General features: G+C 41.5%; 1 protein-coding gene and 1 pseudogene across 5 annotated transcripts; both read left to right on the top strand.

Moving 5' to 3' along the window:
* Positions 1-451: 451 nt before the first annotated feature.
* Positions 452-23552, top strand: STEAP1 (STEAP family member 1). 4 transcript variants are annotated; one of them, XR_013814276.1, is made up of 6 exons: positions 452-544; positions 4848-4956; positions 6797-7309; positions 7899-8063; positions 10756-10924; positions 23327-23552. XR_013814276.1 is itself a non-coding variant. In XM_079785763.1 (5 exons), the coding sequence occupies exons 2-5, from the start codon at positions 4876-4878 to the stop codon at positions 10786-10788; spliced, it is 792 nt and encodes a 263-aa protein (XP_079641889.1). In that variant the 5' UTR covers positions 452-544; positions 4848-4875; the 3' UTR covers positions 10789-11712. The 4 variants fall into 4 exon arrangements, 2 of the variants coding, with proteins under 2 accessions (XP_079641889.1, XP_079641888.1); XR_013814277.1 differs by lacking the exon at positions 23327-23552 and adding an exon at positions 14962-15439; XM_079785763.1 differs by lacking the exon at positions 23327-23552 and having other exon boundaries at positions 10756-11712.
* LOC307107823 (small ribosomal subunit protein eS8-like) lies at positions 2936-3602 on the top strand (annotated as a pseudogene). The gene has a single exon. The product of its transcript is annotated as a small ribosomal subunit protein eS8-like (transcript).
* Positions 23553-25769: the final 2217 nt, after the last annotated feature.

Genomic DNA, 25769 nt, shown 5'->3' with positions numbered 1-25769 from the left:
ATAGTCCATCTCAAAGGGCGAACTGACCGTGCTTCAGCATCACCTGGGAACTTGTTAGAAACGCACAACCCCAGGCCCCGTCCCAGGCCCACGGAGCTGGAAAGTGTTTGTGGCGGTTGGGGCGGGGGTGGGGGGTTGGGGGGGAGCCGTGTTCTTATAAGCCCCGCCGTTGATGCACGTTAACGTTTGAGAACCACGGCACCAATGTCCGTTATTTGGAAGATTACAGAAAGGCGAGCAGGAGGGTGTGTAGCCGACCTCCGCGGGGGCAGGGCTCTTTAAGCGAGAAACAAAACAAATCGACGGGAGCGGCCAGGTTGCAACATAGAGGAAACCCTAACGTGGGCCCCTGGGACCTGCAAGGGCAGCATCCAGGCCGGAGCCGCCGGGCCGGGAGGCACCCGCAGGTGGCGCTGCAGCGCGGTGGGCACGGGGGCGGGGTCAGCGCCCGCGCTCTTAGGCTCGGGCGCCGCGTGGGGCTGGTACCTCGGGACCGCTGGGCGGCCGCCACTTAACCGTCGGGTCGGGTCGCGCCGAGAAGCGGGTGAGTCCCTTGAATCATTCCGGCTGGTCGCCGGCTGCCAGCCTCGGGCCGCCGCGGGGTCCGAGCCGGCGCGGGACCGGGCGGCGGCGCTGCGGGCGAGCGCAGCTCAACTCGCCTTCTGCGCCTCCGCTGGGCGCGCTGCGCTGCCTGCCCGCCGGCTCCCCGCGCAGCACCGCGCTCCGCGGTGACGGGTCCCGGGCTGGGAGCCAGACGCTCAGAAGGAAGCCTTTTCGCTGGGGGATCGGGGAAAATGATGGGCTGTTAAGTTTGCTTAGGTTGGGTTCTGATGGCAAGGTTGCCAACTTGGCAAAATCGCCGTGGGTTTGCGTCGCATTGATGAATGGTTGGTGCCTAGTGCTTGAAATCGCGCAACTTGTCTTCATGTTTCCTAGTGACAGGAAGTGTTTAAGTCCTGGGAACATTAGTCCTGCTCTTCCAGGATCTGGATTGGGGTTCACGTTCCCTCCAAACAAGTCAATCAAGGCTTTATTTAGTTTCGTCCTGGATCAAATGCACTGAAAGGGGATTGTAGAGATAAAATATACTAACACTTCCAGATTTCTTACTCTGTTCTTTTTGTATATATATATATATATATATATATATATATATATATATATATATATATATATATATATATATCCTGACATTTAATAAGGCATTCATGTAGCACAGGGCCGATGCAGTACTTAAGAAAAGCAGCCCAGTGAAGAAAAACATCTCCCCGTCAGGAGTTAAATGTGGTAACAAAAGTGTCCACTGAAAGTATCAGTTTGGAATTGCAAAGCAGCCCACAATGTATTCCAGTCATTGAGTTTCTTCAAATTCTAAACTCTTGGACATAAACATGAGTCAGTTGGGCTATGTCAATATTTAGCAAGAACATGAGGTCAGCAGTCCTGGTACAGCAAAATGGAACAGTCACATCAAGAAATATGCTTTGCTTTTTTAATGGGGATGAAAAGAGAACTTTGGGTCAGATTCTGGAGTTCCTAATATCTGAACACTGTGCTGTTTCCTGTATTTATTTATTTATTTATTTATTTATTTATTTATTTTCATGAGAAGATTTCACTGTGGAATTTAAATTATATATTTGGTTAATGTCTGATGGAAACCACCATAGTTTATTCGACTGACATTTTATTTTCTTGGCTTCTGGGCACAAAGTAGACTGTGGGCCACACAGTCAACAGGCTGCCTCACTCGCTGCTCTGGGCTTTTCCTTGGCTTTGCTCTTCAGCATAGTCTGGCTACCAGGTTGATGAATGGCTGTATACTCGTCCCCCTCCCCCTCTGCCCCCCCCATCTGTGGCCCGCCCCCGCCCCCGCAAGCTCGGCCCTGATTGCCCTCCCACCCCATCAGGGTAGGGGCCAGCGGACAACCTCCCTCACCCCCTCCCCCCCGCCAGCCCAGCCCAATCGGCCCCCATTAGGGTGGCCCTGCCGGACCCACCTGTGCACGAACTCGTGCACCGGGCCTCTAGTTCTAGTTATAATGTTAGCTAAATCACCATTGATTTGGAGTAATACCACTTAAGGAAAAATACCATAAGCTCCTCTTGAGCAGGCATAAAGTCTCATTTCTCTTTCCCTCCTCAGTGTCCATCACAGAGTTGAGTTCATGAATACCATACTAGATGACTGGCATATGCTTTACTCAGAACTCTTTCAAATGCCAGTGCTATACTAGTAAACCCAAGTCAAACTAACAAGCAAAAGAAAGGGACTGTATTAGCTTGTGTAACTGAAAATATCAGTATCTTGCCTCAGGGAATCAAAATACTTAAAATATATCACTGGAACTCTTCTGTGTCCCTATTTCTTGCTTGTGCTTCTGTGTTTGGGCTGTCTTCCATCCTATCGAAGGCATCTTCCTCCTCACAGCATGCGGAAGGAAGTGTGGTAGGTTTCCATCGTCCCAACTTACAATGTTAGACATGTCCTCTCTATCTTCCACTTCCATGTATAAACCTCAAAGAAGGATTCTGACTGGCTCAACAGGGCTTGTATGCCATCCCTAAACCAATCAATGTGATCAGAGGAATAGAGAACTGTGAATAGCCCAGACTGAGTCACATGCCCACTTCTATGGCCAAAGGAAGAGCATTTCTCCAAATGGAGGAAATTTTTTATATAATTCTTTTTTTTTAAATATATTTTATTGATTTTTTACAGAGAGGAAGGGAGAGGGAATAGAGAGTTAGAAACAGCGATCAGCTGCCTCCTGCACACCTCCTACTGGGGATGTGCCCACAACCGAGGCACATGCCCTTGACCGGAATCGAACCTGGGACCTTTCAGTCTGCAGGCCAATGCTCTATCCACTGAGCAAAACTGGTTAGCTATATAATTCTTTTAAAATGGGCTCCTTCCAGCCAGCACTAAACCATGGGCATCTCTAGGGTCAGCTGGCACAGGCGCCACAGGACTTGGGGGCGAGAGAGGCCTACGACAAGAAGCAAAAATATGAACTGGGACGCCCTGCTGCCAACGCTAAGATTGAACCCCACTGCATACACACAGTCCATGTGCCGGGAGGCAACAAGAAGTACCAAGCCTTGAGGCTGGACATGGGCAACTTCTGGGACTCAGCGTATTGGACTCACAAAACAAGGATTATTGATGTCTACAATGCATCCAGCAATGAACTGGTAAAGGCCCTGGTGAAGAACTGCATCAAGCTCATTGACAGCACACCATACTGACAGTGCTATGAGTCACACCAGACACTGCCCTTAGGCCGCAAGAAGGGGCCAAGCTGACTATTGAGGAGGAAGAGGTTTAAAAAAAAAAAAAGATCAAAGAGAATTCAGAAGAAATATGATGAAAGGAAAAAGGATGCCAAAGTCAGCAGTCTTCTCCAGGAGCAGGACCAGTGGGCAAGCTTCTTCCGTGCATCACCTCAAGACTAGATGGCTCTGTGCTAGAGGGCAAGGAGCTGGCTTTCTGACTAAGGAAAATCAAGGTCCAGGAAGGCAAAGAAATACTCTTCCCTCCTACCTTAGCTCATGTAATAAAGGTGTTTACTCCAGAAAAAAGGGGGAGGGGGAGCTAGCTGATTTGGCTCAGTGGGTAGAGCTTCAGCCAGTGGCCTCAAGGGTCCCGAGTTCGATTCCAGTCAAGGCGGACAGATCAAAACAAATATCCTTAGCATGAATATTGTGAAATTTCAAAAAAAGTAATATATGGAAAAATGTTCTCCGAGCCCTTCAACCAAGGCAAATGATAGAATTATGTAAAGATGGCTCTTCTTCATTCTTTGTGAAGATCAAACCTTTAAAAGTTGGGGAGTGTTTTAAGTATTTTAAACTATTCCTGGCAACAACTTTCCATTTAATGAAGTATTGCAGGTGCTCTAAAATTCAGAAACATTTGGATTGTTTTCTCTCAGTCAAATTATTGTATATCTAATCTGCTTTACTCATTGAATTTCACAACTGTACAAATCGGAGATGTATTCTTCTGGAAATACATTTAGAACAAACAAAAACAATGAATAATATTGTGACATTATATGTTTCTCTTTCCTAAAAAATGTTACACCAAGCCTGAATGAAGTTCTGTTGGGTGTTAAGGAAAACATTCCTTTATAGGGTAGGAAGTTGGACAAAATTAGTTTCCACAGGGTTGACCAGGATAGGGGGCATGTCAGTGATTGAACACAACTCAATAACCCCAATGGAAATACCAGCAATTTATGTTTTACCAACAAAAACCAGCCTGTTACTCTGAAAATATCACCTTTCAGTCCTTTATGCCACTATCAGGGTTCATCTTACCAAGAGTGTCCATTTTATTCGTTGTCTGAAACGCAAAAAAATTTGCCCATGAAATCATTTAATTATTACTTCAAATTCTAGTGTCAACCCCAAAAAATACAACTTCCTGGGGTATAATCTTATACCAGCAAACTCCAGCTTCCATTGAGAACATTAGTACCCTCAGAAAAAAATGCATTCCTAATTCTATTTACCTTTGAGGGGAGTTGGCATCCCTCTAAATGAGCATCTGGAGTTAAATTCCCCTAAACAAAAGGCAACGTCCAACCATTTGAATTTCATAGAGACACCTAGATCATGCATTGTACCGCTAGTTGGACAAAGTGAAGCAGTTTCTCTTGGCACAAGGGCCCTGGGTGGAGATTGTAATGTGAAGTTTAACGTGTAAATCAGTCACTAACTGTATTTTAATCATATTTTATCTGCCACTGTTGTCCTCATATGAGGACACTGCTCATATCACCCTGTCAATGTCCTAAAGAGCATAGACTTGAAGAAGATAATTGTTTTTATTTCCATAGGTGGCTGAAGCAATATTTTATTGAATTAATGGAAATTCAACAAAACATCACAAACCAAGAACTTTGGAAAATGAAGCCTAGGAGAAGTCTAGAAGAAGATGATTATTTGGTAAAATAATAACTAATTAAAATCCATAAACATAACTCAAATGCTATTCTATATCTCATGGTGCTGTAAAAGTGATTTTGCACCCTCGCCTGCTGATGCCTTCACTGATACTGTGATGGGTGCAGGTCAGTGACATATAGGAGAGAAACTGTACCTTGACTGACTGCCATGCACTTAGCTGAATAACCTTGAATGACTCACTGAAAATCCTGGGTCTCGGTCTATCTGTAAAGTGAGCGAGTCAGACCATATCATCTCCAAAGCCCTTCCAATGTTTTCTAACATTCAATAGTCTAAATGTTTCAAAAGAATCGCCAGTGCCCATATGACAGTTGTGCAAGCATGCATTTTTTAATGGGCACCATGGCAGCTTACCAAGAGATCATCAAGTTAATTAATGATTCACCGTTTAACCAAATGCATTCAATTTTAGAATAAGAACCACTGGTCCCACTTTTCCCCACCTCAAGATAAAATGTTTCTGACTACATTATATCAACTGAAAAAGTGGTGGAAATTTTTTGTTTTAAACTCTTTTTACCTTACTAAATGATCTCAACTGCAGTTTTAATAGAAATTATTTATTTTGCCTTAATTATTTTAATAAGCAAAATAAGGTATTATAAGCACACTAAGTTAACTGCTCTACTTCCTGTTCCATAACTCTTCACCCTTAACCTGAAAATTGGTCTCAGTTGATTGTACTTAGATTATTTTAATATGAAGAGATGACAGATGCTATATCCTGCTCAACGCCCTTCTAACTGGAGTAACTGGAAAAGACATTGATGTAACAGTGATTTATTACAGGAAGTAAAAGTCAAATGGTGAGAGGTCATTTTTAAACACCAAAAATTATAGAGAGCTGTGTGAAGTAAAGTTACCATGAATAACATGAGGAAATGAGAGCAAGTTAATCACTAATATTTCGAGCATTAAAATGCTATGGTTCTACATATAGAGCTATAAGAAATGAGTAATATATATTGGGTGAGAAAGTAAATTTATTCATAAGTAACACAATAAAGAAACACGGATATAATTTCTCACTTTGAGTTTTGTGTGTGTTTTTTTTAATTTGCTGATATATCAGTCAATTGTGGAAATGACAGAGTATTCAATGTAACCTTCTTTGGAATTGTTGACTAACTAGAAATACAAATGAGTAAAGAAGTATAACTTTCTCAGGAAATAGATAATCCCTGTGGGATTTAACTACTTATATAGCCTTTGTACTTCTAATAGACTATTTGCCGGTCATTACATGCACCAATGAGATAGTTTAGAAATATAAAATCAAGGTTTAAGACTACTGTGACAGAAATTATAAATTTTTTTCTAATAGTAATGACCATATTAGTCCTAATCTCCTGCACTTGAATTAATGAAGAATTCACTCTTCAGTCTTTTGCCAAGAGTTGCCCAGCAATCAATAAAAATATTTTAAAATACACACAACTGTTACAATTTACAACTGTTATTATTTTTTACCAAAGATTACTGGATGTTTTTTTGTTTTCAATTTTAGTTTCCCAGTTGCATTATTGCATCCTTTTATGCCTTCAAGACAGAAGCACATGGCCTAAGCTTTACTGAAGATATCTGAAGCATGTGTTTATTTTGAAAAATGAGTAACAGAAATTAATAGAGAACCCCAAAGTAGCTACCTGCACCTTTAATCAGTGCCACATAGACTATGCCATCTCTTCAACTAAAACCAGTATCCAAAAGCAAGGTTCTGAATGTCCATTTTAACTGAAAAGCACCATGAGCAATAAATAATTCGTTTAAGGAAATACGTTGTTTAAATTTTAAGATGTTTTATTTCTTTTCTTCATAGAGTAAGAACTCAGGAGAGACCAGCATGCTGAAAAGATCTGTGCTTTTGCACTTGGACCAAACAACCCATTTTGATGAATTTGACTGTCCCCAAAAGCTTCAGCACAAACAGGAGCTCTTCCCAGAATGGCGCTTACCAATTAAAATTGCTGCTGTCCTATCATCTCTGGCTTTTCTCTACACTCTTCTGAGGGAAGTAATTCACCCTCTCGTAACTTCCCATCAGCAGTGTTTTTATAAAATTCCAATCCTGGTCATCAACAAAGTCTTGCCAGTGGTTTCCATCACCCTCTTGGCCCTGGTATATTTGCCAGGTGTGATAGCAGCAGCTGTACAGCTTCATAATGGAACCAAGTATAAGAAGTTTCCACATTGGTTGGATAGGTGGATGTTAACAAGAAAGCAATTTGGGCTGCTCAGTTTCTTTTTTGCTATCCTGCATGCAATTTACAGTTTATCCTATCCAATGAGGCGATCCTACAGGTACAAGTTGCTGAACTGGGCGTATCAACAGGTAGGATGATGAGATTGACGATATCACTAAACCAAAAAGTCTAAGTCACCTAACAGACTAACTCTTTGTCGTGGTAATATCAACACCTCAAACCCCTGTTGAAACCCTGTGCTGAGAAACTAATCAGCATTTTAAAATGTTTTATTATTAACCCTTTATATTGGGGCTTGGTTGTATAGTTTTACATCGAGGAATTTATTTTAAGCTGAAAATTTAAACTACAACTTTAACAACATAAACAAGTACTGTGTTCATGGACACAGCCACATTTCCATTTTCTACCACCCTCACGAGATTACTTTTAATGCTCATTTTCCTTATTTTCTGTTTTATTTACCACGTGTGCATGCACGTTACAGTTCTAACCAAAATTATTATGTAAATAAAACAGTTACATCAATGTTGCATTCAAGAAAGTGATGAACAGTTCCCATGTCATTTCTTTCAGAGGAATGCAAAAACGAGTCATAACTGTGTAGAGGCCCCCAGTTAACGGGCCCTCCACAGCAGTCAGAGTGAGCGTAGAAGGGGGCTCATGTGCGGGAACTACGTGCTCTTTACACTCATTCCCCTTCTCACCCTCCGGTAGGTCCAACAAAAGAAAGAAGATGCCTGGATTGAGCATGATGTTTGGAGAATGGAAATTTATGTGTCTCTGGGAATCGTGGCACTTGCAATCCTGGCTCTGTTGGCTGTGACATCTATTCCATCTGTGAGTGACTCTTTGACATGGAGAGAATTTCACTATATCCAGGTAAATGATGCATAAAATGCTTCTGTTCCCTCAGAGAGGTCAATCTTTTTGTGCTTATAAACATGATCAAGTATACGGACTTTACCCCATAAAATATAACAAATGGTTTGCCAGTAGCCAAGATCCTACCACTTGTTCCCATTAATACTGTGCTCTCCTATAATTTTTCCCTATTGCTGCTAAATAGAAGTGTTTTCTAGACATAGATAAAAGGCATTACTCAAAGAGAAATATTTCTAACATTTGAAATGTGTTAGACAGCTCTCCATCTAATAATTTTAAATGTGATATTTTAGAAATTTAATATTTATGGGTTTTATTTTACTTCCCCCCAAAAATAAAAATATTCTCTTGCCTAGCACCTAATTTTATTCATCCCTTTTAAGTTACATAGCTTTGTACTATCCATAAAAAAGCATCTCTCCTTGAAATATGGAGTTATATCTACCAAAGGTATTCTAATACCTAATTTTAAATGCTGCTTTTTCCAAGTTAAATTTTATGTAGCTTACTCACTTGAAGCTTCTCAATATTCTTGGAATTCAAACCATTTTAGATTTACTGAGGTTAATCTCCTAGTAGTAGATTACACCATAAAAAGAGCTATGTGCCAGAATTCACAAGGGGATTTATGTCAGACAGGATTCAAAGGACTAAAATTAATTAAGCCATAAGCACTGCCAAGATTTTTTAAAATTATATAGCTTTACCTTGTATGGGTAGACATCTTTGTAAATTCCCACAAAATCAGACATTCCCTACTATCCTTTGTACATGGTCATACATATACTCCCACAAACACTTTATCAAGACATCGGATTAGGCTGAAAAGTGTGTCTCCATCTGAGTCACTCCACTGTGGCTTAGATAGGGTGCCATGTTTTCCAAGTGCAGTATTTGTTGATTTTGTAGGTTCAGCCTGATATCCATTGGAGTTCTCTGCTCCTCATTAAATAACTTTCTTCTTACGTTGCTCTGCCTGCCACACACATGCTGAACACCACTGTTCAGATGGAATCAGGAATTCAAGCACTGAGTCCTGACGACTAAGCCCATTTCACTACACTACGTACACAACGCCTACTTCATAATAAGTACATAATACACATTTGGTAAAATTAATCTTCAACAAGTCACATGTATTTTTCAATTAATAACCTAGAAACTTCTCATTTACAGTGCAAGAACTGATTATTCTCCAACTTATGTTGGAGATTTATATCTGAAAATAGAAACTTAACCATTTGATTATATTCATTGGGGCTTAAGGATACTTACTGCTCAATAATTGTGAGCTGGATTTCTCCTGGCAGGCTAATGGCCATTTCCAGTAAGTGAATAGAAGTCAAAAGTTATCTAGAAGAGCTATCGTCGGGATGCTGTAAAATTATTTAAGTGAACGACTATTTTTAAGCAACTTTATTGGGATGGTGCCAAGTATCCTAATGCTAGCTGAATTTTTTCTCCACATCTTCATATCTCTATGTTTTGTTCAAACATTAAAATGATTGTTGGTATTTTCCCACTTTATCAGAATGTTTGATTTTTTAAACATAGGCCAAGGTCATTTGTTTCAGTATTCAGATATCAAAATCAAAGTCAATCACTTTGGTTGCCTTCGCAATTAATAAAGATCACTGAGGTCGAAATGATTTTTGCACTAATCTTCAGTCAACCCACCACTCTTTGCTGAGCACCTAAAATGCACAAATCACTGTGTTGCTTCTGTAAGGGTCCTGTGATGAGTAAGAGGGCCCCTGGTTTTAGATGTCTCTTGATAGGCAGAATTAAGGTGAATGCACAAGAGACAAACCATCCCAAAATAAGTGTCCTAAGAGAGATGAACAAAGTGTGGAGGAAGGGAAGACGGTGTTATTGACTGGCTGAGACAGAAAGGAAGAGGGTTGTGAAGTTTCTTAATTTAAATAGCCTGGAGACAGAAGCATTACCCAAAAGTAGGGGTAATGTAGGGACATGTTAGAAAGAATGGGAAGGTGTGAGTGGACATTAAGAAATGTAATAGGAAAACCATTGCAGATGAATGAAAGAATTTCCAAGCCACAGACCAGATCCAGATTAAGTAAGATGGAAAAACTTTTGGAACCAGTCTTCACCAAGATAATTTTTTTTTTTCTTTTGCAGAGCAAGCTAGGAATTGTTGCCCTTCTACTGGGCACAATACATGCATTGATTTTTGCCTGGAATAAATGGGTCGATATAAAACAATTTGTGTGGTATACACCTCCAAGTTTTATGATAGCTGTTTTCCTTCCAATTGTTGTCCTGGTATGTAAAGCTATACTATTCCTGCCATGCTTGAGAAAGAAGATACTGAAGATTAGACATGGTTGGGAAGATGTCACCAAACTTAACAAGATTGAGATGTCTTCCCAGTTGTAGAATTACTGTTTACAACATTTTTGTTCAAATTTGATATATTTCATCATAAACATTTCCAATTTGTATTTGCTTAATAAAAATGACCACTGAGAGTCTTAATCTATCTCTGTTTCTGAGTGATGAGTTTAAAATATGTGTATATCATTTCAGAGTTTATTCAAAGCAAGAAATAAAATAATCTCAGTGCATTCTCTATGTTCAGTAAAGTTGAATAATCACATCTGATTTGCCAGACTACATAGCATTATCCTATATAATAAAAGCCTAATATGCAAATCATCCCTTTGGGCAGTCGTTCCACCAGGAGTTCAACCACTTGCTATGACGTGCGCTGACCACCAGGGGATGGCATGGAACATGGCAGGCGTCAGCGATGCAGCACTGGCAGCTGGCAGCAATGGAGGCACTGCCAGCCCGATGGGCCCCGACAAGAGTGGGACCACGGCAGGATGATGAAGCAGGTGAGAGGGCGGCACCAGGCCAAAGCAGGGTACCAGGCAGGGCTGTGGGGCTGCGAGGCTGGGGGAACCAGCTGGGGCCTGATCTCCGCAGGCCACCCCGAGGGACCCCACCTGTGCATGAATTCATGCACCGGGCCTTTAGTAATTAATAATACCAGTACTCGCTACTCATTAAAAGGTAGCACGAGCCATAAAAAATGTGAATCTACCACACAGGTATATACAGTGTTGTGATTGTTGTTAAAGAACTTTCATTTTCCTGTAACTGGGTGTGATTCATGGAACACCTACCTCAAAAACACACAGACTATGTCTACACAAGTAAAGCAACAGAATAATAACATACACAGCCAGGCAAAGTAAAACCCAGGCTATCCAGAAGAAAAAGTCAATTCCATTTTTTCTATTCAAGTTATGTACCATTCAGTTGAACTTACCATAATGCACTGGCAAAAGCAGACCATGAATCAGTTCTCCAAGGAGAAAAACGTACGTCTACTATCACACTCTAACCCAACATCCTTCAGAGGTTTTTCATAATTAGCAAAATTAACCACAAACCTTCTCTGTTATATGGGTAAATTATTAATTAGGACTAATAGAGCTAATGGTACAAATTAGGAAAAACAATTAGTATATTCATTGAGTGGAGTTCAGTTTTTTATTTATTTTTTTGTTCTATTACAAAGGATAGGCTAAGAAAACTGGATTATAAATTTGAATTATATGCACGATTGGGGCTCAGATATGCAGAGACTTGTCTGCAGGTAGTGAAGAAAGGAGTTGAGAGTAGGACAATTAGAAACAGAGCAGCCGTAACCGGTTTGGCTCAGTGGATAGAGCGTCAGCCTGTGGACTGAAGGGTCCCAGGTTCGATTCCGGTCAAGGGCATGTACCTTGGTTGCGGGCACATCCCCAGTAGAAGGGTATGCAGGAGGCAGCTGATCAATGTTTCTCTCTCATCAATGTTTCTAACTCTCTATCCCTCTCCTTTCCTCTCTGTAAAAAATCAATAAAATATATTTTAAAAAAGAAAAAAGAAAAGAAAAGAAACAGAGCAGACAATAGTGACCTTGAAAAATAATTCACCACAAGAGAAAAAGGAATCTAGGGCTCTAGGAGTGCAAACCAGATCCAGCAAGGAGACAATTCTATGGAACCACTTAAGTTGACACATGTACTACCATAATAAACCAGCCCTGTGATATAGCAGTTGAGTACCTGCACTCTCGACTGCATTGCAAGATGGCAAAGTGTCAGCATCTCCAGTAGTGAGAGGAAGAAATAATGTTTCAACCTTCCTGTTACCAAGGCGTCATAGAGACTGCGGCTTGGGAACAAGATTCCAACCTGAAGTGGCACTTCGATGAAGTTGTCCAGGACAACAGCTGAGTCCTTTCTCTGTTAGCCATTGTAATAAACAGCAACAGGCCTATTCTGAAACAGAATAAACCCCTTGGATAATTCCCAGGAATAAGAGAAAATAGGCTTACAAAGGTCTTGGAAATAAAGCACAAAACTTAGAGATTCAATTTGAAAAATAGACCATCTACTGTTTGCATCTTTTCTGACTTTTTTACATTGGTTGTATAGTATTTTTATAAGCAGAAGAAAACAAAAGTCTTAAAAAATATATTTTTTTGCTATAAGCTTGGATTTAGTTTTACTCAATGAATATTTATAGACTATCTCCCATATACCAGTCCCAGTGCTAAACAGAGGATATCTATAATAATAAAAGCATAATATGCTAATTAGACCGGACAGCCAAACGACCTTCCAGATGAAGCCAGGCCTGTGCGGGCCAAGACAAGCCACCCCAGCTGCCAGGGCCAAGCCGCTTGCATGAATTTCGTGCATTGGGCCTCTAGTATCAAGATAAAAATGACCTAGTCCCTATTCACAGGTCTAAGAGAAGACAATTTTAGCACAGTAATGTATTCTAGGCTTACTGGTATCACTAAGGAAGAAAAAGACCAGTTCTGTTTTTAAGGGCAAAGTAAGGAAGTTTGTAAGATCCAAAAAAAGAACTATTTGAGCTGGGTATCTATAATAATAAAAGCATAATATGCTAATTAGACCAGGCAGCTGAACAACCTTCTGGACATCATTCCAGACGTCCTTCCGGATGAAGCCATGGTGGCGGGGGCCAAGGCAGAGATGGGTAGGGATGATCAGGCAGGCAGGTGAGCAGTTAGGGGCGATCAGGCAGGCAGAGTGGTTAGGGGTGATTAGGCAGGCAAGCAGAGCAGTTAGGGGTGATGGGACAGACAAGCAGAGGCAGTTAGGCGAGTGATGGGGCAGGCAGGCGATCAGGCAGGCAGGCGAGCAGTTAAGAGCCAGTGTTCTCAGATTGTAAGAGGGATGTCCGACTGCCAGTTTAGGCCCAATCCCTGGATTGGGCCTAAACTGGCAGTCGGACATCCCCCAAGGGGTCCCAGATTGCAAGGGGGTGCAGGTCGGGCTGAGGTTCCCCCCATGCACAAATTTCATGCACTGGGCATCTAGTTAAAGAATAAGTAGGAGTCCTTTAGATAGAATAGAAAAATACGTACCATAGTGAGCAACATGGAGTTATAAAATGATGGGATGAAATGCATTGGAAGGATTAGAGTCTTAGCCACGAGAATGTGAAGGAAATACTAGATTGGTCATAGATGCAGGCCAAATAGATCAACAAAATCATTATCTATATCTACATATATAAAAGCCAAGCAACCGGAACAGCGGAACACTGCAGCAGCCAACCAGTCCAATGGGGGCACAGCCCCCCCAACCTCCTGTGGCCCCTCCCCCTGGCCGGCACTGGCCCTGGTCGCTCCCCCCCACCCTGATCGGGGGCAAAGCCAGCCAGCCAACCTCCCACATCCTCTTTCCCTCGCTGGCCGGATGGGTTTGATGGGAGCCAAGGTGAAAGCAAATTGGAAGGCTGAAAGACTATCTCCGGAGACAATGCAATGTCCCAGGACAGAAACAAGTTATTAAATGGAGGTCATGGCAGAGAGTATGGATAAAAAAGTAGAGCCAATGCAATATGATAGAAGAAAGAAGTTCCATGAATTCATGAACAATAGAATATGAGGAGTGAAGGAGAAAAAGGCATTTAGAAAGGAACTTCTAGGATTCTGTTAGCTTGCATGACTTAAAGAAATGGCATTAAATAGGATAGGGATTCCTACAGGAGCAGCAGATATTTTTCACCACAACAAAATTTTTTAACAAAAACAGATCTGTGTTCTGTACATTGTATGCTGTTTACAATAATCTCAGTTGCTAAGGGATGCAGTGTGAGGTTTTTGTTTCAGCATGCACAAATGGAACTGTGAAGGACATACTAAGGTTTAGGGCAGTGGGAAGAAAAATGAAGGTACTTCTTTGCCCGTTTTTTTAAAAGAATATATATATATATATATATATATATATATATATATATATATATACATATATATACATATATATATATTATTGATTTTTTACAGAGAGGAAGGGAGAGGGAATAGAGAGTTAGAAACATTGATGAGAGAGAAAAGTCAATCAGCTGCCTCCTGCACACCCCCTACTGGGGATGTGCCTGCAACCAAGGTACATGCCCTTGACCGGAATTGAACCTGGGACCCTTCAGTCCGCAGGCTGATGCTCTATCCACTGAGCCAAACTGGTTAGGGCATTTGCCCTTTTGATAAGATGATTTTTTTAAAATAAAACTTCTGATACAATTACGGCAATTGTGGAGGACAGTCACACAGTCTCCCTGGAACACAAAGAATAGCCCCGAGAATGACCACTGGCCAGGAATCAAATACCTTCCTTCCACACACACAGCTTCGTTTTCTGCTCAAAAGGAAGTCTGCCTGGGGTTTATTTTCTTTAAGCATTTCCTCTATAGGAATCTTATTATCTTTGTTGTGTGTGGTTTTTTTTTTAAAAAAAAAAAAAACCTGTTAAAATGATGTCCTTTTTCTATTTTAATAATGAGTCACATTTAATGTTGTTTAAGACAATAAAAAAGAAATTAATGATTTTGCTCTGATTTTCAGATGGTAGCCCACATGTCTGAGGAAGCCTGTAAGAAGTTGTGGCCTAGTAAGCATGGGATCTGTAAAATTAAGCATACAAATGAATAAGAAAAATATGTAATTTTCATTGATAAAATTAAGCCTGGTATTTTCTTCCAAGAAAATGAACAAGATGTAGTAGCTCCTTTTCCTAAACCCAATCTTCAAAGTAAAAGTGTTAGTTAGAATTCCAGTTTGGATTTAATGTTAAGTTTCACTCAGTTAACTGGAAGTCCTCTTTCTTCATGCCAATTTTTCCAGATTTTATCAAGAGACCCTTTGAAAAAGTAATAAATTATTTGATCTCCTATTTATTGAAAATAGACCTATAATTGAATAAATTAATAAATCACTGACTTGTGACCATCACACATGACCTGAGGCTAAAGTTCAGTACCTTCTTCTTCTCAGCTAATTCCACTTTTTCATCTGGTCAGGCCTCACTCACATTTATGGCTGGTGAGTATGTGACAGCCCCAGAATTACTAATGGATGCCCATTGGAACTGTGCCAAGAACAAGTTGCCAGTCCACACAGCTATAAATAAAATTGTTGAACTGATGAGATCACATGAGTTTGTGAATCCCTCGCCCAAGGCATGACCCCATTGAAATGAGGCTCCCTCAACAAAATGGCTGTATTTCTAAACAACATTGAAGAGAGAGAAGAAGGGAAGGAAACATAGGTGCCAAAATTGTATCGGAGCGGAAGCTGTTGATCTTAGAAGCATTACGACTTCTGCACCTCAACTGGACCTGAGTGACCAACTCAACAAGGTCTTCTGAGAGTCAGAGAACCAGGAAGATAGCTAGGGGGTTATAATGACCATATCATAATGACTGACACGTGCCTCGACATATGACCTGGGCAATGATTTCAGACCTACCCTCATCTTATAACTTAAAGTTGTACTATCACTAAAAACAAATATAAATGAATCTATGCCATGGGATTATACAATACTAGAAGCCCGGTGCACGAAATTCGTGCACGGCAGGGGGTTGTCCCTCAGCCCAGCCTGTACCCTCTCCAATCTGGGACTTCTGGAGGGCAGTCGGACATCCTTCTCACAATCCAGGACTGCTGGCTCCAAACTGCTTGCCTGCCTGCCTTCCTGATTGCCCCTAACCGCTTCTGCCTGCCAGCCTGATCATCCCCTAACCACTCCGCTGCCAGCCTGGTTGATGCTTAACTGCTCCCCTGCCAGCCTGTTTGCCCCAACTTCCCTCCTCTGCTGGCCTGGTCACCCCTAACTGCCCTCTCCTGCAGGGTTGATCACCTCCAACTGCCCTCCCTTGCAAGCCTGGTCCCTCTCAACTGCCCTCCCTTGCAGGCCGGGTGCCTCCCAACTGCCCTCTCCTGCTGGCCATCTTGTGGTGGCCATCTTGTGTCCACATGGGGGCAGGATCTTTGACCACATGGGGGCAGCTATATTGTGTGTTGCAGTGATGACCAATCTGTATATTACTCTTTTATTAGATAGGATAGAGGCCTGGTGCACAGGTGGGGGCCAGCTGGTTTGCCCTGAAGGGTGTCCCAGATCCGGGTGGGGTTCCCTTGGGGCATGGAGCAGCCTGAGCGAGGGGCCTGTGGTGGTTTGCAGGCCGGCCACGCCCCCTGGCAACCCAAGGGGAGGCCCTGGTATCTGGAATTTATTTTCCTTCTACAATTGAAACTTTGTAGCCTGGAGCGGAGCCAAGCCTGCTGCTCCCTCGGGGTGGCAGCCATCTCTGTGGCAGTTAATTCACCTTCTACAATTGAAACTTTGTAGCCTTAAGCGGGTGAGCCCGGCCAGGGTGTGTGGAAAGCTTTGCTTCCCCTGTTGCCGCCAGCAACCCTGGCCTGCTCTCTCAAGCTCCATTCTGCCACCATTTGTTTGAATTTGTTTACCTTCTATAATTGAAACTTTGTAGCTTGAGTGGAGGCTTAGGCCTGCAACGGCTATGGAAAGCTTGGCTTGCTCTGTTACCTGGGAAACCTTGCTCTCTGTGGCTGTAGCCATCTTGGATTGGGGTTAATTTGCATACTCGCCCTGATTGGCTGGTGGGCATGGCTTGGCTGGTGAGCGTGGCTTATGTAGCGGAGTGATGGTTAATTTGCATATTACCATTTTATTAGAGAGGATAAGAGCGGGAAAAGTAGGGTTTACATTCATTTTTTTTAAATAGAAACTTTTTGAGTGAAATCCCTAACAAGAACGCTACATGTACTAGGGGTCAGAGGAGAAGTGGGCTAGCAGGACCAGGAGCTGTTTGTGCCTTTTTGTTATTTCCTCCATCCTACTCACAAGTCCCTGTGACAACTTGGGCTTCAAGGTGCATAATTTGAAAACCCCTCCTCATTTATACAGATGAGGAAAGTGATCTTATTGTCAAGGATTGCTTATTTTCAAGGCACAGAAACCTACTCAAAGTTGCTAACAGGGGGAGACATTGATGACAGAAAGGGGGATACTGATATAACCCACAGGTAAAGTGAATGACTTATCCTCCCAGGCCCTAGAGCTGAAATCCCACAAGAGAGAATAGAATCTACGTGCATCTGCATGGTCTATCTCTGCAGACAGATGTGTTGATGCTGTGAAGTTCGAAATGGGTTCTTTCCTATTTTCTCACGTTTGCCAACTAGGCCAATAGCTGAGAACCAAAAGTGCTAAATAGTCCTCATTCCAATTTCAGAGCACAGCCAGCTGTGGGGTCAGACAGGGTTTGCTGGGAGGTGCTTTTCAGCACAACCAGCATTACAGTCCCGCACCAACTCACTACCAATACATACAAAAGAGGGCAAGGGAAGTGTAGCACTGATAAAAAGAAACTATGCTTGCTTTACCTGAACACATATCCAACTCCACCTACTCTGCATCTTCGCTGAAGAACATGAACTTAGCTGGAAAAACACACCTGACTGCCACACTGACTAGCCTCACTTTAAATTAATGATTGCAAAGATTAAGTGGACTCTCGATGCTGCCTATTCTTTGTATATTTCCAAGGTAATTGTATTTTTTCACTTATTAAAACTGCTATATTACACCTTCCTTCTGTTCAAACCAATAATAACCTCTCCTACACTCAACTAGTAGATTTTCCTTAGGAAACAGATGTAATCAGAAGAGAACTGTCTCGTCTTCTCGCCTACAAATCTATCTATAAATGTACATGAATCTGGTACCTTTATCCTTTGCTTATTTTAATTTAAAAAAAAAGTATTGTCCCATCCCTAAGACCAACTCTTCTGTTTCAGCACTAAATCCCATCCCTTTTCTATTCAAAAAGCTTTACTCTTAAATTGTGTATGTCTTTCCTGTGTTATTTCCATTAGGTCACAGTATTAAAAAATAAATTGAATTAATGTCCCCCTCCAGTTCTTGGCCTATTTCTCTACAAACCTTTCAAACAAAATTCCTCAAAATATTTGCCTACTTTGATATTAATTTTTCTATTCAGCTTTATTTTGGTTAGTATTTGCTTCCTATTTTCTCACCAGTTCTATGTTCATTATTTCTTTATTATATTGCTCTTTCAGTTTTTTGAGATTATTTATTACTCTAGTTTTTATCTCAAAACAATTATATATTTTTACTACTTTTAGAAGTTACTCCAGAGATTGTATCATCAATGACTTAACCAAGCCTAATTTTAATTAGCACTTTTACCTGCTCTTATACAATGTAAGAAACACACCATTTTAACTTCATTTATCTTGATATTATTGTTGTGTATTTTAATTCTATATATATTTAGATCCAACAGGAATTATAAGTACTGTTTTGTATAATATTTTAGATTTATATACATTTCCCCTTTTGGCTCTCTTTATTTTCCCCTGAATCTCCCACCTTCCATCTGGTTTTACTTCTCCACTAGAGGCCCGGTGCATGAAATTCATGCACGGGAAGGGGGGGTGTCCCTCAGCCCAGCCTGCACCCTCTCCAATGTGGGACCCCTCGAGGGATGTCCGACTGCCCGTTTAGGCCCGATCCTGGTGGGCCTAAACGGGCAGTCGGACATCCCTCTCACAATCCAGGACTGCTGGCTCCCAACTGCTTGCCTGCCTGCCTTCCTGATTGCCCCTAACCACTTCTGCCTGCCAGCCTGATCACTCCCTAGCCACTCCCTGCCAGCCTGATTGATGTCTAACTGCTCCCCTGCCAGCCTGTTTGCCCCCAACTTTCTTCCTCTGCCAGCCTGGTCACCCCTAACTGCCCTCCCCTGAAGGCTTGATCACCCTCAACTGCCCTCCCTTGCAGGCCTGATCGCCCACAACTGCCCTCCCTTACAGGCCTGGTCCCTCCCAACTGCCCTCCCCTGCTGGCCATCTTGTGTCCACATGGGGGCAGGATCTTTGACCACATTGGGGCAGCCATCTTGTGTGTTGGAGTGATGGTCAATCTGCATATTACTCTTTTATTAGATAGGATACAGGCCTGGTGCATGGGTGGGGGCCAGCTAGTTTGCCCTGAATGGTGTCCTGGATCAGGGTGGGGGTTCCCTTGGGGCATAGGGCAGCCTGGGCGAGGGGCCTGTGGTGGTTTGCAGGCTGGCCACGCCCCCCTGTGACCCAAGCGGAGGCCCTGGTATCTAGGATTTATTTATCTTCTATAATTGAAACTTTGTAGCCTTAAGCGGAGGCCTGGGCCAGCCAGGGTGTGCGGAAAGCTTGGCTTCCTCCATCGCTGGGGAAACCCAAGCCTCCCTCCAGCTCTCTCTGTGGCCGCATCCATCTTGGTTGGGTTAATTTGCATACTGGCTCCTGATTGGCTGGTGGGCGTGGCTGGTGGGCGTGGCTTTGATGTGTAGCAGAGTGGTGGTTAATTTGCATATTACTCTTTTATTAGACAGGATTACCTGAAAAAAATCTTCAGTATTTCTTTCAATGCATAGTGCATGCCTGCTGGGGAAAAACATTTTTTTCCCACAAGTTTTGGTCTGAAAATATCTTTATTTAATCTTCATTAAGAAAGGATACATTTTTAGATATTTTGAAATCTAGGTTGACAGTTATTTTCAGAATGTTGCAAAAAAAGTTCCATTATTTCTGATGAAAGAAGAGAAATCTCATTCTGACTATTGTTTCTTGAGCTTCCTATGGCTAGTTTATAATTTTTTCCCTTTTTGTCTTAATTATCAGTACATTTGCTGTAATTGACAAACTGTGGTTTCCCTTTTAGTTACCTTAGTTGTGGTTTGTAGTACTTTTTGAATCTTTGGTTTGTTATTTGTCACAGACCTGGAAAATTCTATCCTTATCTTTTCAAATATTGCTTATGTCCCATTTTCTCTCTTCTGCTTTTTCCAGGAGTCCACTTAGTGATGCTAGGTGTCTTCACTACATCTCCTATTTTATAACTTCTCTTTGCATGTTTTATTCCTTATTTTTCTCTATAATTCATTCTGGTGATCACTTTACCTATCCCCTAGAACCTAGGTCACTAATTCTCTCTTCAATAGTGTCTAATCAGTTATTAAACCCATTTATTGAGTTTTTAATTTCAGTTATCAGGTAAATTCAATTTTAGAATTTCAATTTGTTTTTCATAGTTCCAATTTTTTGTAAAATTGCCTAATCTGTCCTAAATTTCCTTGAGCAAAATAATAATCTTAAAGATAAGTCTGTTACCTACTCCTGTTAGCCTGTTTCTATTTTTAAGGGTTTTTCCCCCCCTTGGCTTTCACTTGTTATCATTTTGTCTCCCACTATGACTGGTTATTTTATTGAGTGCACAACTATATATATTAAGACACTGTAGAAATAATTTGAGACCTAAGATGATGTTGTCTTACTCTAAAGAGAATTTGTGTTTTCTTCTGGAAAGCAGTTAGGGGCACTAACAATGTGAGCTTTCCTTGAGTTAATATTAAGGATTGAGTTTATTTGGAGCTCAGCTTCAGTTTCTGCCAGATTTGAACTACTTCTGACTCACTCTTATTCCTAAGAGTTAGTTTTTGGCGATTCCAACTCTAAATCTGGTGGAGATTCCCCCGGGCGTACTCTGGATTACATATTTTATCCTATTAGTCTTTTTACATTATTAAAGGTGCTGTTCAGATTCCCAACCTCTCAGGTAGCTTTTCTCTTAATGCAAAAGTAGACCTTGGTGCTGGATTTACCCCTCTGGGTTTCTTTCTTCTTCCAAAACTTATTATTCTTCACCATTTTGTTAGCTATCCAATACCTTCACGCAGTTTTTATAATTACTCTTGTTGTTCTACTTGTTCTTAGGATAGGTACATATAATTTAGACAAACATTACCAGAAGCAAAAATCCCTAGAGGGAGTTGACTATGTTCACATCTCTATGTCCTCTTTTGCCATTGTTTCCTCTTCTATTCTGAACAGCTTTAACTCTCACTTTCCCACTGCATCTGCTCTTAGCAAGATCACCAAGTGAGCCGAAACCGGTTTGGCTCAGTGGATAGAACGTCGGCCTGCGGACTGAAGGGTCCTGGGTTTGGTTCCGGTTGGGGACACGTGCCTTGGTTGCGGGCACATCCCCGGTGGGAGGTGTGCAGGAGGCAGCTAATCGATGTTTCTGACTATCCCTCTCCCTTCTTCTCTGTAAAAAATCAATAAAATATATTTAAAAAAAAAAAAAAGATCACCAAGTGATTAAGTTTCAGTCCACATCTTGCTTACCCAGTAACATTTGACAACTTTGATGACTCTCTCTTTCTGGAAACATTTTCTTTACTTGGCTTCTGAGAAACCGTACTCTCCTTCCTGCTTTCTCTGTTTCTTTTGCTGGTTCCTCTTCCTTTTCCCGTCATCTCAAAGTTAGTAAGTGTGGTGCCCTTCTTTTCTCTATCTACACCCACAATGTAGGTGATCTCCTTGAGACATAAAACATCAAAAGTGTGTTGACAGGTCCCAAATTTGTCTTTTATCTTGAGCCTTGACCTTTCACCTGGACACCAGCTTATGACATCTAACTGCCTTTTTGACAAGTACATTTGGATGTCTAAAAAATATCTCAAACATAAAATTCTAAAGGTAAAACCTTAATTTCCTTCCCATCCCCACCCAGCTCAAGACAGACACTCAGGAGTTATAGCTGATACTGCTCTTTACCTCATACACCACATCTAAGTTTTCAACAAATTCTACAGAATGTATTCTGCACCCAACAGTGTCTCAACACTAAAATAATCTTGGTCCAAGACACGATAGTCCTTCTCCAGAATTTTTGAAATCCTCCAACTGATCTTTCTGCTCCTACTCTCATCCTCAACCCCTGCTGCCACCACACACTTAGAATATTTTCTACCCAGAAACCATGTGATACTTCAAAAATGTAAATGCTGTCATGTCACTCCTCTGCACAAAATTCCCCAATGTCTTCCCATAAAATAAAATGCAAACTCTTTATCATGGACTGCAAATCTCTACACCCTGCCCACTTTTCTGAACTGAAATCCTGCTAGTCTTTACCTCAGTCAAACTACAATGATCTCCTTATTTTTCCTCAAACACAAACTCATTCTCACATTAGGGCCTTCATACTTGCTATTTCCTCTTCCTGGAATGATCTACCTTTCCCCTAATTAGCTCCTACATCACTACATATATTGAGATGTCATCTCTTCAAAGTGGCCTTCCCTGACTATCCTGTCTAAAATAGTTCTCTCGCCTTTTCCTTGGCTTTATTTATATAATTATCATTTCATCCAACATTAGATATTTTATAGGTATACTTGTGTTTGTCTGGTTCCCCCACTCATGAAAACAGACACTTTGTCTTATTCATGACAATATTCTCATGACTGAGAACAGAGCCTGACACATAGTAGAAATTCAATAAATACTTGTTGAATGGATGGATGATGAACAAATAAACAAATAAGGAACACGGTTGTATCATCAATAAATAGTTGAGACAGTAGTGTTTAGGAAACAAAATTATTTAGATGAGTGGTTCTCAAGGTGTGGTCCACAAACCAGTAGTATCAGCATCACCTGGGAGTTTAATAAAAATTAAAATTTTGGAATCCCCACCCCAAATCTATTGAGTAAGAAACTGGAGGTGATGAGAGCAATGTGTTTTATTAAGTATTTTCTGAGATCCTGCTGCATAATATATTTGAGATCCACTGGTGTTAGGGGTACATAAAACCTGATCCATTGCCTAGTTTTGTAAGTAAAGTTTTATTGAAACATAGCCACTTCCATTTATTTACATATTGTTTATGGCTGCTTTTGCAGTATTGAGTAGCTGCAACAGAAATCTTATGCCCACAAAGCCTATAATACTTACTATCTGGCCCTTTGCAGAAAAAGCTTGATGACACCTATTTTAAATCAACACCTTATCTATATATATAAAAGACTAATATGCAAATTGTCCCCTCAGGAGTTTGACTGAGAGACCGGGAGTTCGATTGCTTGCTATGACATGTGCTGGCTACCAGGGGTGGCATGGAATGAAGGAAGGCCCGGGCCTGCAGCCGGAAGGCCCCTATCCACCCTGATCACCGACCAGGCCTAGGAACCCTACCTGTACATGAATTTCATGCACCAGGCCTCTAGTACCATCTACACTAATAAAAGAGCAACATGCTAATTGACTGTATCTTTCGTGACGCCCACCAGCCAATCAGGAGTGAATATGCAAATTCACCCAACAAAGCTGGTGGGTTAATTTGCATACACAGCTGGGGGCAGGGCACCACCCCAGCCGCTCCAGGCCTCTGGGCAGCGTGGGAAGGCGAAAAGCCAGCTCTGGCCAGAGTGAAGGCGGTGCTGGCAGTTAGGGGAAGGAAGGCCTATTCTCGCACAAATCTTCATGCATCGGGCCTCTAGTATAATTATGGCAGAGCAGCACATATATCTATTTCCTCTCCACCAAATGCCACTGACATTAAAGAAAAGCTATGGCTAAAGAAGGATCCATAATGGACTGAAAAACAGGAAAAGGTGGCATCAGTGGACCAGAAAACTTGAGAAAATTTCAGTACATGAAAACTATTTGGGGGAGTGGGGAGGGAGAAGATGAGATCAGATGAACAAAGAAACTGCAACACAAGATCCAAATAAAAGCTATTGCAAAGCTTCCTAAGAAAACCCTGGATAACTGTTATGCTCCAGATTAACCAAACCAACTCAGTCCTGGAGAAATCATTGGATGACTCATTAAAGGATTACTCAGAAGATCTGGCCAGTGACTCTTTCACCCAAAGATCTGAACAGCTGTCTGCAGGCTTTATTTATAAACAAAGCTAAAAGGTTTTGGGAAAGTTTCCTGGCTTCAGTGTTTGGACCTAAGAAGCAGAGTCCAGCAAGAATGCCAATGATAGAAGAGGACAGAAAGAAAAGGGCATCCTGACTTGAGCACTTGCCCCAGGATAAACTGACATGTACTAGTAAGGTCTCTAAGGTGGGAGCTCTGGAATTGAAGACTCCCAGAGTAGCTTCTGGGACCAGAGATGCAGGACGATGTACAAGGTAAGGATGAGAAGTTCTCTTTTATTCGGTGGTCTAGTACTTACTGTAATCAGTTAAATTATATCCACAAAAGAGATACGTTGAGGTCCCAACCCCTAGAACCACAGTATGCAACCTTACTTTAAAATAGGTCATTGCTGATATAATTAGTTAAGATGGAGTATAGCCTTTAATCCAATATGACTGGTGTCCTCATAAGAAGAGGGAAGAGCCCAGCTGGTGTGGCTCAGGAGGTCACAGTTGATTCCCGGTCAGGACACATGCCCGGGTTGTGGGTTTGTTCCCCAGTGGGGGGTGAGAGGGAGGAGGTGAGGGTGCAGGAGTCAGCCCATCAATGATTCTCTCTCATCATTGATGTTTCTATCTATCTCTCCCTCTCCCTTCCTCTCTGAAATGAATAAAAATGTATTTAACAAAAAAAGAATAGGGAAAAGACATAGAGAGGAAAACAGCACGTGAGGCCACAGAGACACACAGACACAGAGGAAAGATGACAATGGGAAACCACAAGCAGAGATTAGAATTATGCAGCCAAACAATGCCCAGGGCTGCTGGAAGCTGAGAGAAGCACAGAAGGATCCTTCCCTAGGGGTTTTGTAGATTGTGTGGCCTTGCCAACATCTTGATTTTGAACCTTTAGCCTCCACGACTGTGAGAGAATGAATTTCTGTTGTGTAAAGCTACCCAGATTGCAGCATTTTGTTAAGGAAGCCCTGGGAAACTAATACACCAGCCCTCTGGACCACCCAATCCATTGTGTTCCTTGTTTATCACCAGAAGGAGAAATGCATTAACAGACAAGTAAACAGGTATTGTCATTTGGTCAAGGAAATAGACCTCACCAACAATAAAAACCAAATGTTTGAGGAAAATTTATACCATTACAAAGGATCATCTGACTCAAATAACAAAACAACTGAAACCTATTAATGGAGGCAACAGAATAAGACCTTAAAATAAGTTTAATATATTTGGAGAGACATTCTTGGGACTTAAAACAATTATTGCCAGCATTGAATGAGATAATGCATGGAAAGCTTTTAACACAGTGCCTGGCACTCCATAATGTTGACTGTTATTATCTCTGATGCTGTTATTTTTCATTAAAGTATTGGAGGCTCTATCATAAAGTTAATAGTAAGATACCTAAAAATCCTAGAAGAAAACATAGAAGGTAGGCTCCTTGACATAGGTCTTTTTAAATGGCTTTTTTGATGGTGTTTACCTTTTAAGCTTTTCTTCTCTGCAACCTTGTACAACCAAATAAAATTATTTTTATTCTTACTCTTGAATCTCACACCAAAAGCAGATGCAACAGAAGCAAAGATAAACAAGTGGGACTACATCAGACA

Source organism: Cnephaeus nilssonii (genome assembly GCF_951640355.1).
Source record: "Cnephaeus nilssonii genome assembly, chromosome: 12".
NCBI classification, from domain to species: Eukaryota; Metazoa; Chordata; class Mammalia; order Chiroptera; family Vespertilionidae; genus Cnephaeus; species Cnephaeus nilssonii.
This window is presented reverse-complemented; position numbering and strand designations above follow the sequence as displayed.